General features: G+C 44.3%; 1 protein-coding gene across 21 annotated transcripts in view; it reads right to left on the reverse strand.

The window, feature by feature from the left end:
- LOC138744075 (adhesion G protein-coupled receptor A1) overlaps window positions 1-16,386 on the reverse strand; it is a 558,919-nt gene that overhangs the window by 54,010 nt on the left and 488,523 nt on the right. For all 21 annotated transcript variants that reach the window (XM_069899580.1, XM_069899579.1, XM_069899578.1 and 18 more), the window contains one exon: window positions 688-815. In XM_069899580.1, the coding sequence (XP_069755681.1) occupies window positions 688-815 (128 nt within the window). The remainder of the gene's footprint in view (window positions 1-687; window positions 816-16,386) is intronic.

The following is a 16,386-nucleotide window of genomic DNA, read 5'->3' on the forward strand; positions in this document are numbered from 1 at the left end:
GTGAAGCCATCAATAGTCAACAGAGTGTGGTACCCCTGGACCCTCCTGAAGTTGACAACCATCTCTTTTATTTTTTTAACATTCAGATACAGGTTGTTGGCCCTGCACCAGTCCATGAATGACTGCACCTCATTTCTGTCTGCAGACTCGTCATTCTTACTGATCAGGCCCAACACAGTCATGTCGTCAGGGAACTTGATGATGTGGTTCGATCTGTGTTGAGCTGGACAGTTGTAGGTCAGCAGAGTGAACAGCCGTGGACTAAGGACACAGCCCTGGAGGGGCCCCTGTGGTCAGTGGGATGGTCTTGGAGGTGATGTTACTGATTTGGACTGCCTGAGGTCTCCCAACAGGGTCGAGAATCCAATTGCAGTAATTATTTGCTATAGATATATATTAATTTTTAGCTTTGGTTTGGCTCGAGTGAGAAATTTGATTTCTTTGTTGACCAAAAACATTTCTTACTGCTCTGTTTGCATCTGAATTATGTTAATTTCCACCTTGCACTTTCAGCCTCAGACCATCCTTTGAATTTTGTTATTTTCCAAAAATTCCATCTTTTTTACTCAATTATAATGAGATGAAATTTGACCAAGATGAAATCTATTTTCATAAACAAAAACTGCATCCAGCACTATGACTCACAGAGAAACAAATCAATATCTCCAAGTTATTTATTATTCCTACCTGTGATGCACAATATAGGTGATAATAGATGCAAAGAGGCAGAGCAAAAGGACGGCAGTGCATGCATATACCACAGGGTGCAGGAATTCCCCCGGGTACTGATCGAAGGAAAGCACGGTTTTCAAATCCTGGAAAACAATTCAAAAGTAATCATTAACATTCACTATTTCTTTTCAACCCGGCAGGACAATGAATGTTATTAATTAAACAGAATACATTGGAAATTCAAGCATGAGTAGACCCATGCTTGCTCCCCACTCAATAACATTGTGGCTGAAATTTTACCTCAGTGCCATATTCTTGCAATGACCCAATATTTCCCGATTCCCTTAATACCTAAAATCCACCAATTCTGTCTGGGATATACTCAGAGATTGAGATTGAACAATCTCCCTGTGTATAGCATTTAATGATTGACTACTTTAAGGGTGAATCTTCTTAGCTGAATATCTGACTCAATATTCGAGATCATGTCTGTATCTATCTTGTACATTTTACTAAGATCACTGCATGTTCTTCTAACTCCCAGATAGTATAGGCTCAGTGTAACAAACTAGACCAGTCGCGACAGAAATTAATCAAGAAATGGTATCTTTAAAACAATAATTTTTATTAATAACTATTCATAACATAACACTTATTAATTAATTCTAAACTTATTTCTAAAACTTAGCCCCACTATGCACAAATATGTGTGTGGGTGTGTGTGTGTGTGTGTGTGTGTGTGTGTGTGTGTGTGTGTGTGTGTGTGGGCCAAAACCCAAACCATTACAGTTTAGGCATAATTCTGAAGAGATGATTTTAAAGTTTATGATTAAAATGTTATCAAACTCACAACATTTTTGTATAGTTGTTTTCAGAAAATTATTTGTTCATACAAATGATTTCCATCTTTTGCATGGAGGTTTCGGAACATGTTTTCTTCCACAATGATTTCATAAACCCCGGCAAGGGTTACATGAAGTGGGCATGTGAAAATGGACAAGGTGAAATGTCCTCTTTTCAAAAACCCAGCTGAAGTGGCTCTTCCTTACCACTAATTTGTGTATCTCCCATGGTAAAGAGAATGCAATTAGAACAGTATCTCTCTCCTGAGAGGCTACTGCATTTCTGACCTCAGATGTTTCTTGGTGCAATATTAAAGATATCCGTGCGGTACCGGATGTAAACAGCGTCTTCATTGTTGGGGTCTTTCATGGCTTGGTTCAGCATCATGCTGAAGAAGATTGAAAAGAGGGTTGGTGCGAGAACACAGCCTTGCTTCACGCCATTGTTAATGGAGAAGGGTTCAGAGAGCTCATTGCTGTATCTGACCCGACCTTGTTGGTTTTCGTGCAGTTGGATAATCATGTTGAGGAACTTTGGGGGACATCCGATGCGCTCTAGTATTTGCCAAAGTCCTTTCCTGCTCACGGTGTCGAAGGCTTTGGTGAGGTCAACAAAGGTGATGTAAAGTCCTTTGTTTTGTTCTCTGCACTTTTCTTGGAGCTGTCTGAGGGCAAAGACCATGTCAGTAGTTCTACACCCAACCCCAACCAACCAATTTTCCCCTGCAGCCGCTGCAACCGTGTCTGCCTGTCCCGCATCGGACTTGTCAGCCACAAACGAGCCTGCAGCTGACGTGGACTTTTACCCCCTCCATAAATCTTCGTCCGCGAAGCCAAGCCAAAGAAAAAGAAGAAAGATTAAAGATATCTTTCTGAAATGTCTTTATCACATAATATCACTGCTGTACTTCAAGTTTCTTCAAACCATTTCTGAAGTATAATTCAAAAGCAAAGGATTGCTCTCTGTCTGCTGGCCATTGAATCAAAAGTCCTCTTTGTGTCCACAGGGGTTTCTCCTTAGCAAATTCAATTCAATTCTAATTTTTACTGCTCTGTTTTCCAGATGCTGCATTTCTGAAAATGGCTTCTCTCTGTAATTGTGTGTGTCTTTAAGTGTGTCCCTGTCCAGCCTTCAAAATCTCTTTACTAAAATATATATATAATTTTTAATGAAGATTAATAATAGCAATTCCGTCATACTCAGTCCGCTTATTCTATCCTCACAGGGTGAACCTCATCTCATAAATCAACGTGGGGAACATTCAATTAAATTCCTCTATCCCAAATTTGTCCTTCCTTTGGTAGGAAGACTAGACCTGTACATAACATTCCAGATGCAGTATCACTTGTACTCAACATACATCCCATACATTCATCATTTAACTAACAACACTTAGAAAAATCACCCTCAAGTTCAGTCATACCTGCTTCTCATAAAATGTAATTATAATTTTATCATGCATGAGTTTTTTTTATATTTCATCTATCAACTGATATGATAAAGATATAGCTAATTCACAAGAAGTCATGATTTCTACATATGCCATTGAAAATCTTTGCTTTGCAGTTTGAGAGAGAAAATAACCATATAACAGTTCATGGCATGGAAACAGGCCATCTCGGCCCTGCAAGTCCATGCCAGTTTACTCAAACAACTCTGCTAGATCCCCCTACCTATTCTCCGCCCATAACCCTCTAACCCCCTCTTATCCATGTATATACCCAGCCTCCTCTTAAATGAAAGAATTGACTCTGCCTCAACTATTTCCTCCACAAGATTATTCCATTCAGCCTCCACTCTCTGAGTGAAGAAGCATCCTCTAATGTTTCTCCTAAAATTACCTTCAACTTGTGTCTTCTTGTTTCAACCTCCCCTGCTCTCAGGGGGAAGAATTTACTTGCATCTAGTCTATCTATTCCCTTCAATAATTTTAAACACCTCTATCAAATTCCCTCTCATCTGTCTACGTTCCAAGAAATAAAGTCCTAACCTCTTCAATCTTTCTCTGTACTCAGGTATTTTAAACCAGGCAACATCCTTGTAAATCTTCTCTGCACCCTTTCCACCTTATCTATATCCTTCCTATAATTTGGAGACCAGAACTGAACACAATACTCCAAACTTGGCCTCACCAACACCTTAAACAGTCGCAACATCACTTGCCAGCTCCTATACCTTTTGTTATGATTTATGAAAGCTAGCATACCAAATGCCTTCTTAACCAGTCTGTCAGCATGAGAATCTACCTTCAAGGAACCCTGTACCATAACTCCAAGATATCTTTGTACTTGTGCATTCCCCAATGTCCTCCCCTTTACTACATATGTCCTATTTTGATTATTTTTACCGAAATGAAGCACCTCACACTGCTCTACATTAAATTCCATCTGCCATCTTTCAGCTCAACTCTCCAGACAAACCAAATACCTCTGTAATCCCTGAGAACCTTCCTCGCTATCCACCACTCCCCCTATTTTCGTATCGTCTGCGTATTTACTTACCCAGTTAACCACCCCATCATCCAAATCATTAATATAAATTATGAACAAGAGGGGACCTAGCACCAATACTTGAGGTACTCCGCTCATCACAGGCTTCCATCCTGACAGACAGTTGTCCACCATGACACTCTGCTGTCTTTCCTCCAGCCACCTTTGGACCCATCTTACTATTTCTCTATTAATCCTTAGTGACTGAACCTTCCTGACTAAACTTTCATGTGGAACCTTATCTAAAGCTTTGCTAAAATCCAGATAGACTACATCAACTGCCCTACTTTCATCCACTTTTCTTGTCACTTCTTTGAAAAACTCAACAAGGTTCGTCAAACATGACTTCCCCTTCACAAACCTATGCTGGGTGCTCCTGATCAATCCCTGCTTATCCAGATATTCATACACACCATCACGAAGAATACCCTCCATAATTTTCCCTACCACTGAAGTCAAGCTTACAGGCCTATAATTACTCACCCGACACCTCATGCCTTTTTTAAACAATGGAACTACATCAGCAACCCTCCAATCCCGTGGCACCACACCCTCTTCTAGTGATCTTTGAAAAATCACTGACAGTGTGTCCACTATTTGCTCCCTGACCTCCCTTAACATCCTGGGGAAAATCCCATCAGGACCAGGAGACTTATCCACTTTTACTGACCCTAGAAGCTCCAAAACCCTCTCTTTACTAATTCCTATCTTTTCCATAACTAAGCCATTTGCCTCTCTTATCTCACATAGTCCAATGTCCTTTTCCTTCGTGAACACAGATGAGAAAATTGTTTAATATCTCTCCTATCTGATACGGTTCCTCGCACAGTTCACCGCTCTCATTTTCTAGTGGTCCGATCCTTGACCCTCCTTTTCCATTCACATATCTGTAAAAACCTTTTAGATTCACTTTTACCTTATCAGCTATTGACACCTCATACCTTCTTTTTGCCTTTCTAATTTCCTTCTTCAGGTTTTTTCTGCAATCTGTGTAATAATTATTCATCTTATTCATTTTTTGCTTCTTAAATTTAGTAAATGCCCCCCTCTTATCCTGAACCAATCTCCTTATTTTTCCAGAAAACCACGGTTCCCTTAGGCTTTTGTCCTTGCCTTTCGATCTGACTGGCACGTGAAGATCCTGTACTCTCAATAAGTTTGATAGAGTTAAATAAATAAAATGTAAAGTGATTATGACTTGATCCTGAATAGCTTGTGTAAATGGTTGAGTAATTATTTTGATCACTTATATTTACAGATAATAATGAAAAATCTGTGCATTCAACATGATTACAAAACTTCTCATGAAATTTCCATTTTGAAAAGTACAATTTCTTGGAATGCAGCTTCATTGGTACAAATGAGACATTAGGTCTCAATCATAACACAGTTGCAATCATTATCCTTCAATGGTTCTCAAGGCCTTCATCTCATTACTCATATCAACATCAAACATTTCATGGACCTTTAATGACTGAAGTGTTTATTACCTCAGAAGGGGACCAGTCATGTTAATAGCTCCACTCTTTCAAGCTAGGCTGTATCTTTTAAAACAGAAAGTGCATTTTCGTTACGGAAAGTGCTGACAGGCATGATGGACTTCATCCTGATCTGTCTTATCTATGAGACCCTGATGACATAGAAAGGTGTAGGCTCTATGGGTTTTGATGATGCACTGGAGCCCTTGGTGCAGAAGGTGGGCAGAGAAAGAGAGTAGAACCATTTTCTCCTGAAGGATCCTCAAAAGAAGATGGAGGAGACAGTTGTGATCAATGCCAAGAATGAAACTCTGAGAAACACAATGCACCATTCTAAGAAATTCCAAAGAACTCACATGAATGGTTCAAGGTTAATTAAATCAATTTATTCCACCAATCACTTCACCAACTGCAGTCCACTTCATCAGTCATCTGTTTGCAATTGCTATAAATCTGTGTTTGTGTCCTGCATTTGAATGCTATGTCATGACCTCAGATGTCTTAGCATGGATACATGAATCACATTTATATTTCTCAGCTTACCAATACTGTCAGCTATTTAATTACAACAGGCAGGACAGACAAAATATTGAACAGCATTCATTGGTATACATTGCTCTCTCTTAAAGGACAAAGTGAGGTTGAAAATTCAATCCAGAACCTCTGGCATTTGCTAGAAAACTGATTTCATGGTCTAGGTTACTGCATGACTGAGCAAAGTGGGTCTCAATGTTCAAGATTGTAGACATTAGGTTTATTACCATCTCAAGTCTCAGTATGTGCTACAAGATTTTTAGCAAACAGCTGCTGTGGAAGACAAGGAGGGATAGTGGATGAAAAAGGAGAATAAAAAGAGATAGATGCATGTCTTCATGATGGCAATGCTATATTTTGAAATTTTGATCAGGCAGAAATGTGTTGTTAGGTATCATAGAAGCCATAGCAGAATGAAAACATTGGAATTTGTGAACTCACAGCGAAATCAGTTGAAATAGTGTAAGACTGGCTTTAAATCACTTGGGAGTAGTAAACACTATATGTGTCAACATAGCCTGCCCTAGACTTATCTTAGAGTCCACTTCAGCAGTTACCCTGGGGAAACCAGTTCTAGAATACTGCATCAGATCAATCCTGAAGCACAATCCATAGCCCCATGGTTTTATTGCTAATTACAGGGGCAATTTACATTGAGCAATTAATCTAACAACTCTCATGGTTTGAGAATGTGGGAGTAAACTGGAGGAAACCCAGGCAATCACAAGGACAATGTGCAAATCGTAACACAGACATCGTCTGAGGTCAGAATTGAAGCCAGATCTCTGGCACCATGAGGCCATGCTCAACAATTGACTATTGGGCTTCCCTTGGGATTGATTGGATCAATTTGTTAGAAGTTTGAAGTCCTTCAGCAGCTGACACAGAAAGCAAAATTAGAATTAGAATTTCAACAGCCACCAGAGAATTCAATAAAAAACTTACCTGCAAGTGGCTTTTAATTTCTTTAAATAACACTGATGGGGTTCCCTCTTGCAGCTGAATGCACATCCAGTTGTGGGTGGTGGAGAAGGTACAGACTGGTGAGTCATTCCACTTTGGCAGTATTCCAACAAATCAGTATTGAACATTTGATGTGATTAGGGAACTCAGCACATTTTCAGGGAACATTGACTTGTAAGCAGTAAATGTCTTTACCAGCAGTGAACAGAGTTGTATCTGCAGGAAACAGCTAACTTTAAGTGAGAAAAATCTCTATTGTACTGACATTCTTGTTTGTGTGTCGATTATCTTTATTACTGTACCTGGTAGTCAGACCTTTTGTAAAAATAAAAACACTGCATATGAAAAATATCTGTCAATATATGTCACTGCCTATTCAGTGAGGTCCTCCCACTTTGCATTTTGTGGTGCATTGTTAGCCAGAATCACACACACACACAAGGTAAAGACTGAACAACAGGCTTTCATCCACAGAGCCAGGCTGGCTGTAGCTGCAGTAACTCTGAGTGAGCTTCGGGAGGCCGACGCAGGCTTATATCCTGGAGGGTGATTGACACCCGACTGGGTGGGGCTTGATCCCTTCAGGCCAACTGATTGACAGCTGGCCAGGTGTTGTCCTGTCCCCTTATGCTCCTGCAGGTACAGGTGTTGCCCCCTGCAGTAGGCCGGTGGTGTAGCACCACATTCACCCTCTTTAAAATTGTCCCGGGGAGGGGAGGGGGCAGTAACAAGGAATCGTACCCACTATACACATACAACATTTACAGGTTGAGATGGTCTGGTGGCTGCCGGGCTCTCTGTGACCATTGTAGGACTGGCTCCTGGTCACTGGTTGGAGGGGAAGTGGGGGGGGGGGGGGCTGGCGGCAGGGGTCTGTGTAACTGGTGTGGTGCCGCGCGGAGGGGGAGCCAGGGTCGACATTATGGTCATATTGGATGGGTTGGGGGGGCAGGTTTGTCTCCCAGGGCTGAAGCGGGCCCCTGTTGGTCAAGGAGGTCCTGCATGCCCCATAGCTGCCTAGAGATGTGGATGAATGCCTTGGCTGGAGGATGGCATGGTGTGGTGGGTGCCAGGTCCCTTGGTGTCCTCCCTGCCACTGCTGAACCTAACGTAGGCATAGTTGTGTTTTGCATGTAGGAGGAAGACTTACTCGATGTGAGCCATGCTGGGAGGAACATTCCAGTCATGAGGGGTCTTGTTGGTAGCCGTGCACAACAGCGACCGAATGGCATGGAGCACCTCGGGCAGGGCACGCTGCCAGTACACAACAGCCCACCCTGCCTTCTAGACCACCCCATTTTGGCGTTCCACTTGCCCATTGCCTCTCGTGTTATAGCTCATTGTGCAACTGGTCGTGATGCCCCTCGCCGTATAATATTGGTGCAGCTCATCACTCATGAAACTAGACCCCCGGTCACTGTGGATGAAAGCAGGGTAGCCGTCCAGCTGGGTGTACCAGTTAATGGTCTGCTGTAATCCACGACCATCCTCGGCTTACTTCCCCCTTTGACCATCAGGACTTGGGCTCTCTAAGGGCTTTTACTGGGCTCTATGTCACCTTCCGCCAGGAGTCGCCACATCTCTGCCTTGATGAAGTCTCTGTCTGTGGCACAATAGCTCCTCCTTCTGGCAGTGATTGGCTTGCAGGCTAGCGCAAGATGTGGGAAGAACACCAGTGGGGTGATGCGCAGTGTGGAGAGGCCGCAGGTTGGCCGGGGCTGGAAGGTTGGTGTGCTGTGTAATGTGAGTGGAGGTTGGGGTGACACTGTGCAGGTGGCCAAGGAGGACTGGGCAGAGTTTGGGCATGACCTGGACCCTGAACCCTGTGTAAGTCTCCCCTCCCACAGTTATATTGGCTGAGCAGTGCCCAAGGGTACCAAGAGTCTTATCCTTGGCGGCGACGGCAATCGAGCAGGTGGTGGGGTGGACTTTTAATCTCAGGGAGTGGGCCGCGCTCAGGTGAATGAAGCTCTTGGTGCTGCCACTGACAAACAGGCACTTTGTTACCTGCCCATTGACTTGCACGTCCATCATAGAGAGCCCGAGGTCGTGAGGGATGTCCCTGGTCAGCATGGTGGTGGCCAGGACTGTCTCAGGGTCGGAGTCGTCACTCTCCAGTTGTGCGCAGCGATTTATGGCATCCGGAGGCATGGGAAGTGTTGGTAGGGCGGCCTGGTCATTGCCCATGTTGACCACGTCGACATTGATCATGGGGTGCGATATGCAGTAGTCAATGGCATCTGGAGGTGTGGGGAGCATCAGTATGACAGCCTGGTCATCGCCCGTGTTGACCACGTCGACCTCGGTCGTGGGGTGTGGCGTGTGGCAGGCGTTGGCACCTGGAGGCATGGGGAGCATCGGTAGGGCGGCCTGATCATCGCCTGTGTTGACTACGTCATTCTCAACATCGTCGAGGGCCCTCCATGTCAGCCGCTGCCTGGCCCAAGATGGCGGTGGCACGTGGGGGCCCGCTGCGTAGCTGGCCTCCTTCCACAGCCGTGTTTGTTGTGCCGGCGGCAGTGACATCATTACGTGAGCCAGAAGTAACATCATGCCGTGTGCCGGAAGTGATGTCACTGTAGTTCTCGGCGAGTGGTGCTGGCGAGGATGGGGGCTGGTCCAGGTGCTCGGGGCACATGCTGCAACTGTCGCTGGCAGGGCCGGATGTTGCACTGTCGAAGTCAGGGGAGGCAGAAGTCGTAGCGGGGACAATGGCGCCACATGGCACGCGCACGTGGAGGAGTCCACGGGGGAGGTCATAGATGGCCGCTGAGCTGCCGGTTGGTTTTGAGAGGGACACTTTAGCAAAGTGGCCTTTCTTGCCACATTGAGAACAATACTGGTTCCTAGCCGGGCAGTTTTGGTGCGATCGTCAGTCTGACCCACACCAGTACCCACAGTACTTACAGCGGCGCTGGGCGCCTGCCGCAGCGATGTTCTCCTCCCCAGCTCGGTCTGGGGCTGCAGCAGCAGTGTGAGAGGGCATTGAGGGAGCCCGGGGGAACCAGAAATCGAAGGCTTCGATGTTCAGGGCTGCCGCTGAACCACTTCCACTGTCTTGTTTAGGACATAGATATTGTCTTCCAGCAGCTTCTGCCAGATGGCCCTAGAGTGTAGCCCTCAGACGAAGGCGCCCTGGATCAGCCTCTCGACTTTCTCTGCACCTACCCCAGGTTCAGCCAGACACGGTCGGGCCAACTCTCGCAGGTGTCCCAGTTAAGACTCAGCCGTCTCCCCGGGTTGCTGGGCTTGGGTGTTGAGGAGGTACTTTGCACAGATCGAATTCATGGGGGACTTGTACAAGTTCTCGAGAGTGTCCATTGCGCTTTGTACATGGAGCAGCCTTTGGTTGCCTGGAAGGCATGGGGACCCAGCTTTGACCGGAGTAGGACCAATCTCCTCCAATCTGAGTCCAGGATGCCGCCTTCATCTGCCTCGATGATTGCCTCGACCGCATGCTGCCAGATCTCGAAACGTGTCTGGGCTTGTGGGTGGCGTGGGTTGACTTCAAGGCTCCCTGTGCTCAGGAGCTTTTCCATGGCAGCCGTGGGAAAATTTTGTGAATTAAATTGTGTTGCGCTGTTAGGCAGAATCACACACACACAAGGTAAAGACTGTACAACAGGCTTTAATCCACAAAGACTTCCACAGAGCCAGGCTGGCTGTAGCTGCAGTAACTCTGAGTGAGCTTCAGGAGGCCGGCGCAGGCTTATATCCTGGAGGGTGATTGACACCCGACCGGGTGGGGCTTGATCCCTTCAGGCTGATTGATTTACAGCCGGCCAGGTGTTGTCCTGTCCCCTTAACTCCTGCAGGTACAGGTGTTGCCCCCTGCAGTCGGCCGGTGGTGTAGCACCACACATTTCACAATTCCTACATTTTTGTGTCTAGGTTCTAATGTCTATGCTCTCATTCTCTATCTGTTTCCATTCACTCATTGACCAAGTAACCTTGTGTACACCTTATCCCTAAAGTCACCCCAATTTTACCTGATCAGAGATTGACTACCCTCCCTGCAATTTTTTTTTCCTTTTCATTTGTGAAGACGAGTCTTCAACCTAAAATATTGTTTCCATTTTTGCTTTCTACAGATTTGGCCTGACATGTGGAGTTTTTCCCCCCAAATTATATGTATTTATATTACTCCCACCACTTTTCTTACTGACACCTCCAGGTCAATTGTTCCCAAGTTACCGGTGGGAAGGCTGCAAACTGACAGAATTAGAGGAAACCAGACTTAAATCTGCCTCCGCTCCTTTAACTTTGGTCTTAGGCACCATCTTTTTAACCATTGATTGAGACCTGCAAAGATTTAAGTCATTAGTTACTCTTAATGTTGTGCGGCTCCTTATGGCTTTTTGCAACACACACTTAGTGTCAGGCTGCTACAAGCTTGTTAATATCCAGTGACTATCACACCAAAGATTGCCCAGGACCATAATGGGACACATGACCCATTCAGCAATGAAGCAATGGAGAAAGGAAAACCCATCCTACTGCCCTCAACCCATGTCTTTTGACTCCTGCCTTGCTGTGATAAAATGATTACTCCTGGCTGTCCTCAGCAAAATTAACATAAATCTTTATTGACAGAAAAAAAGCACACGTTTGATTGAATTTTGTGTGGGCCAAAACCATTAATAAATGTTATTTTCCACTGAGACAATTTACTGAACAATATTAATTGCTCGTAGTCCATGAATTTGGAGTGCCGATTGATAGCAAATTTACTCTTTCAAGGAGAAACAATAGAAGGGAAATCCCACACCACTCTTGCACAATTGAAATTCTGACAACTACTTTCAAAGATGAGTGACCACCCACCAAAATTCTTGGTTTGGGACCTTATACCAACCTGAAATGGTCCTTACAATGATTTCAACAGCACATTGATTTTGGCAGCAGAGAACAGCCTGGACAGAGTGTTACAAGGGTGCACACCACCCCAACTTGGTTACTCGGATCGCAGATCAGTCCTGCTAACCCTGGCGTACAGACCACTGACAAAGCAAACTAGGTCAGTTCGCAGGAAGATCAGGACATGGCCAAAGTGGGGAAGGCAGGTTGGGTGGGCACAGAAGCACTGCAAGATTGCTTTGAGATCACGAACTGGAGCTGTTTTAGGGAGGAAGCCATCTACAGTGGTCATGCAAATATAGAGTACACGAGCTCAGTGACTGGCTAAAAAGAAAAAGCACTGAGGATTGTCACTGAGATCAAAAGCTTCATAAACAGGGCTAATCAGAAACCATGGTTGGATGCAGAGGTCTGGGTCCTTTTCAGAGAGGAGATAGGATGGCACTAAGATCAGCCAGGAATGAACTCTCCCATGCAATCCGGAAGGCAAACCGGGGATACGCACAGAAGATCCACAGACAGCTGTGTGACATGGGTAACGTGAGATGCATGTGGCAAGGGACTATTACAGATCACAAGTCAACCTTGCAAATTCAGGACAATGATGTCTCCATTTCAGACAGACAGAACACCTTGATGAGAAGAACAGGATGATGAGAAGAACAGGATGATGTGAAATAAAGCTCTGTGTGCCCTTCATGAACAGGGCCCCTGCATAGCTGTGGCTGAGGTGAGAACTCTATCCAAGATGAACTCACACAAGGTGGTGGGACCAGGCAACATAACTGGTCGAGTACTGAAGGACTACACAGACCAATTGACTGAGGTCTTCACGAACATCTTCAACACACTGTAGCAATCCATCATTCCTACAGGGTATAAGCTAGATGCCATCATCCCGGTAGCCAAGAGGGCAACAATAACAGGCCTCAATGTCTACCATCCTGTGGCACTAACCTCCTCTATTATGAAATGCTTTGCGCATCTGGTGATGGAATGCATAAAAGCACACCTCCTAGAGACTCTGGACCATTTCAATTTACCAAAAGAAGATACCATTCCACAGATGATGCTATAGCCTTGTCCCTGCACTCTGTCCTGACCCACCTGGAGAATGATGTCTCATACGCCAGGCTGAAGTTCATTGACTTCAGTTCAGCCTTTAATATGATAATTTCCCAAAGTCTGGCGGAGAAGCTGTCCTCACTGGTATGCAGCACCCTTCTCTGTAACTGGATTCTGAACTTCATAATAGAAAGATCACAGTCTGTCCAGGTCGGTAGCAGAACATCGAGCACCGTCACACTGAGCATTGGTGAACTTCGGGGCTTTGTGATCAGCCCACTCCAGTTCATACTACTAACACATGACTGCATCACCAGATCTAGCTCTAAAAGTTCATAATATTTGCAGATGACATAACAGTAGTTGGCCTCATTAGTGACAACAATAAGTCACACTACAGAAAAGAGGTGGAAAATCTCATGATCTGGTGCAAAAGTAACCCCTGAGTTTCAACATGGACAAGACGAAGGAGATGACTGAGGATGTCAAGAGGACCAAGAATAAACAGCCTCCACTACACATCAACAATTCTGTAGTGGAGAGCACCAGGTTCCTTGAAGTTCACTTAACTATGACCTATCATGGACACACAACATCTCCTCACTTGTCAGGAAGGTTAACAGCAACTACTCTTCCTCAGAAGACTGAAGTGGCCACCATTATGTCAACCTTCTACAGGAGCTCTCTTGAGAGCATCTTGGCCAGCTGATCATAGTGTGGTACAAATGTTGCAGAGAAATAGATCAGAGGTCAAGCAACAGGACCATAACAGTGGTAGAGAGGATCAATGCAGTCTTCCTCCACCTCCCCCCCACCCATTGATGTGATTGACTGGGATTATTGTCTGAAGATGGCGCACAAAATTACTGAAGACCCTTTCCACCCTGCACACAGCATCTTTCAGCTGCTCCTATCAGGAAAGAGATACAGGAGCATCAGAGCCAGCGCCACCAGGCTGAAGAACAACTTCTTCCCATGAGAATGCTGAACAATCAAAGGAACTGCTCCCACTAACCTTCCAAAACTGCTATATTCATGAAACAATATTTATTTGTTTATTTGTCTATATGAATACTTCTCCTGCATATGTATTGTGTGTCTGTATGTGTGCTCTGTCTGGTTGTGTGTCTGCATGGTTTGCATGCAGAGAATGCTGTTTTGTCAGATTGTATTTGTGCAATCCTATGACGATAAATTTGACTTGACTTGACTTGTGAATAAGCGGGGTTGAATATTCATGCCCATGTGGTTCAATCAAAGCAGACAACTCACTAAATCTTCTAGTGCAGGGTAGGAGCTCCAAAGTGGAGAGTATACCGTTTTAAGTTGACTTACTCAGGGCACACTGGTAATAACTTGGACGAGGACCAGGAATAGTTATTACTTGGCACTTGCAATCTGCCACTAAACTCTGCAGTTGCATGAATGGAGTGCATAATGACACCTGCTGCACAGAGAAAATGGACCATTTTGTAACTGGGTCATCAGACATTCACATTACTTTGCAATCAGACCCATTTTATATTGCACAGAGTAGCCAATCTTGATATTTCAAGATGACATTTAGCTTGAATAGTCTATCATAGCTATTCATGTTGCATCAGGCTATAGAAAATTACATTTTTGAACAATGTGCTCTCTTAGTAACTGAGGCAGCACTATAACTTATTGGCAATCATTAAAAATCTTTTTTTGAACTTAGCTGCAATTTCCAAATTGTCACTATAAAATCATTCTTATCCAAGGAAAAAAAAATGCTATGAATCTCATGGTCGTGAAGAAAGAAGAGAACTTCACCTGCTGCATGAACAATTTTGTTTCCAATGCTATTGAGCTCCTAAACCTTCCCTTGTTACACTCATTAGGGACGATGCTGATACCACAAGAAGACTGTTGGCACGACTGTAATGCCACTTTGTTTTGCATAATGGAAGCTGAATATTTATTATCAGATAAAAAAAACACAGATTAGGTGTAAGGGTAAACACAGAATAAAAAACAAAGACTACCATATAACCATATAACTATATAACCACTTACAGCACAGAACAGGCCAGTTCGGCCCTAAAAGTCCATGCCGTAACAAATCCCCACCCTCCTAGTCCCACTGACCAGCACCCGGTCCATACTCCTCCAGTCCTGTCCTCTCCATGTAACTATCCAGTCTTTCCTTAAATGTAACCAATGATCCCGCCTCAACCACGTCTGTCGGAAGCTCATTCCACATCCCCACCACCCTTTGCGTAAAGAAATTTCCCCTCATGTTCCCCTTATAATTTTCCCCCTTCAATCTTAAACCATGCCCTCTAGTTTGAATCTCCCCCACTCTTAAATGAAAAAGCCTATCCACATTTACTCTGTCTGTCCCTTTTAAAATCTTAAACACCTCGATCAAGTCCCCCCCTCAATCTTCTACGCTCCAGAGAAAAAAGCCCTAGTCTGTACAACCTTTCCCTGTAACTCAAACCTTGAAATCCTGTCAACATTCTCATGAACCTTCTCTGTACTCTCTCTATTTTGTTTATATCTTTCCTATAATTTGGTGACCAAAACTGTACACAATACTCCAAATTTGGCCTCACCAATGCCTTGTACAATTTCATCATAACCTCCCTACTCTTGAATTCAATACTCTGATTTATGAAGGCCAACATTCCAAATGCCTTCTTCACCACACCATCTACTTGAGTATCAGCCTTGAGGGTACTATTTACCACAACTCCTAAATCCCTTTGTTGCTCTGCACATCTCAATAGCCTACCATTTAATGCCTATGACCTATTTAGATTTGCCTTTCCAAAATGTAACACCTCACACTTATCTGTATTAAATTCCATCAGCCATTTCTCAGCCCACACTTCCAGCCTTCCTAAATCACCTTTTAATCTACGGTAATCTTCCTCACTGTCCACAACACCACTACTCTTTGTATCATCCGCAAACCAGCTTATCCAATTCTCCACCCCTACTTCCAGATCGTTAATATATATAACAAACAATAGTGGACCCAGGACTGATCCCTGAGGAACTCCACTAGTCACCGGCCTCCAATTGGACAAACAATTTTCTACCACTACCTTTTTTGTAACCCCCTTGAAAAACTCAATCAAGTTTGTCAAGCATGATCTACCCCTGACAAAGCCATGCTGATTACTCCCTATCAATCCCTGTACCTCCAAATATTTGTAAATACCATCCCTCAGAACACTTTCCATCAACTTACCCACCACAAGACGTCAGACTCACGGTCCTATAATTCCCAGGTTTACATTTGGACCCTTTCTTAAACAGCGGAACCACATGCGCCACCCTCCAATCCTTTGGCACTACCCCTGTGACCAATGACATCCTAAATATCTCTGTTAATGGCCCCACTATCTGTTCACAAGCCTCCCTGAGTGTCCTTGGGAATATTTTGTCCGGTCCCGGAGATTTATCCACCTTTACCTTTTTCAACACAGCCATCACTACCTTCTTGGTTATCC

Source organism: Narcine bancroftii, chromosome 10 (genome assembly GCF_036971445.1).
Source record: "Narcine bancroftii isolate sNarBan1 chromosome 10, sNarBan1.hap1, whole genome shotgun sequence".
NCBI lineage: Eukaryota > Metazoa > Chordata > Chondrichthyes > Torpediniformes > Narcinidae > Narcine > Narcine bancroftii.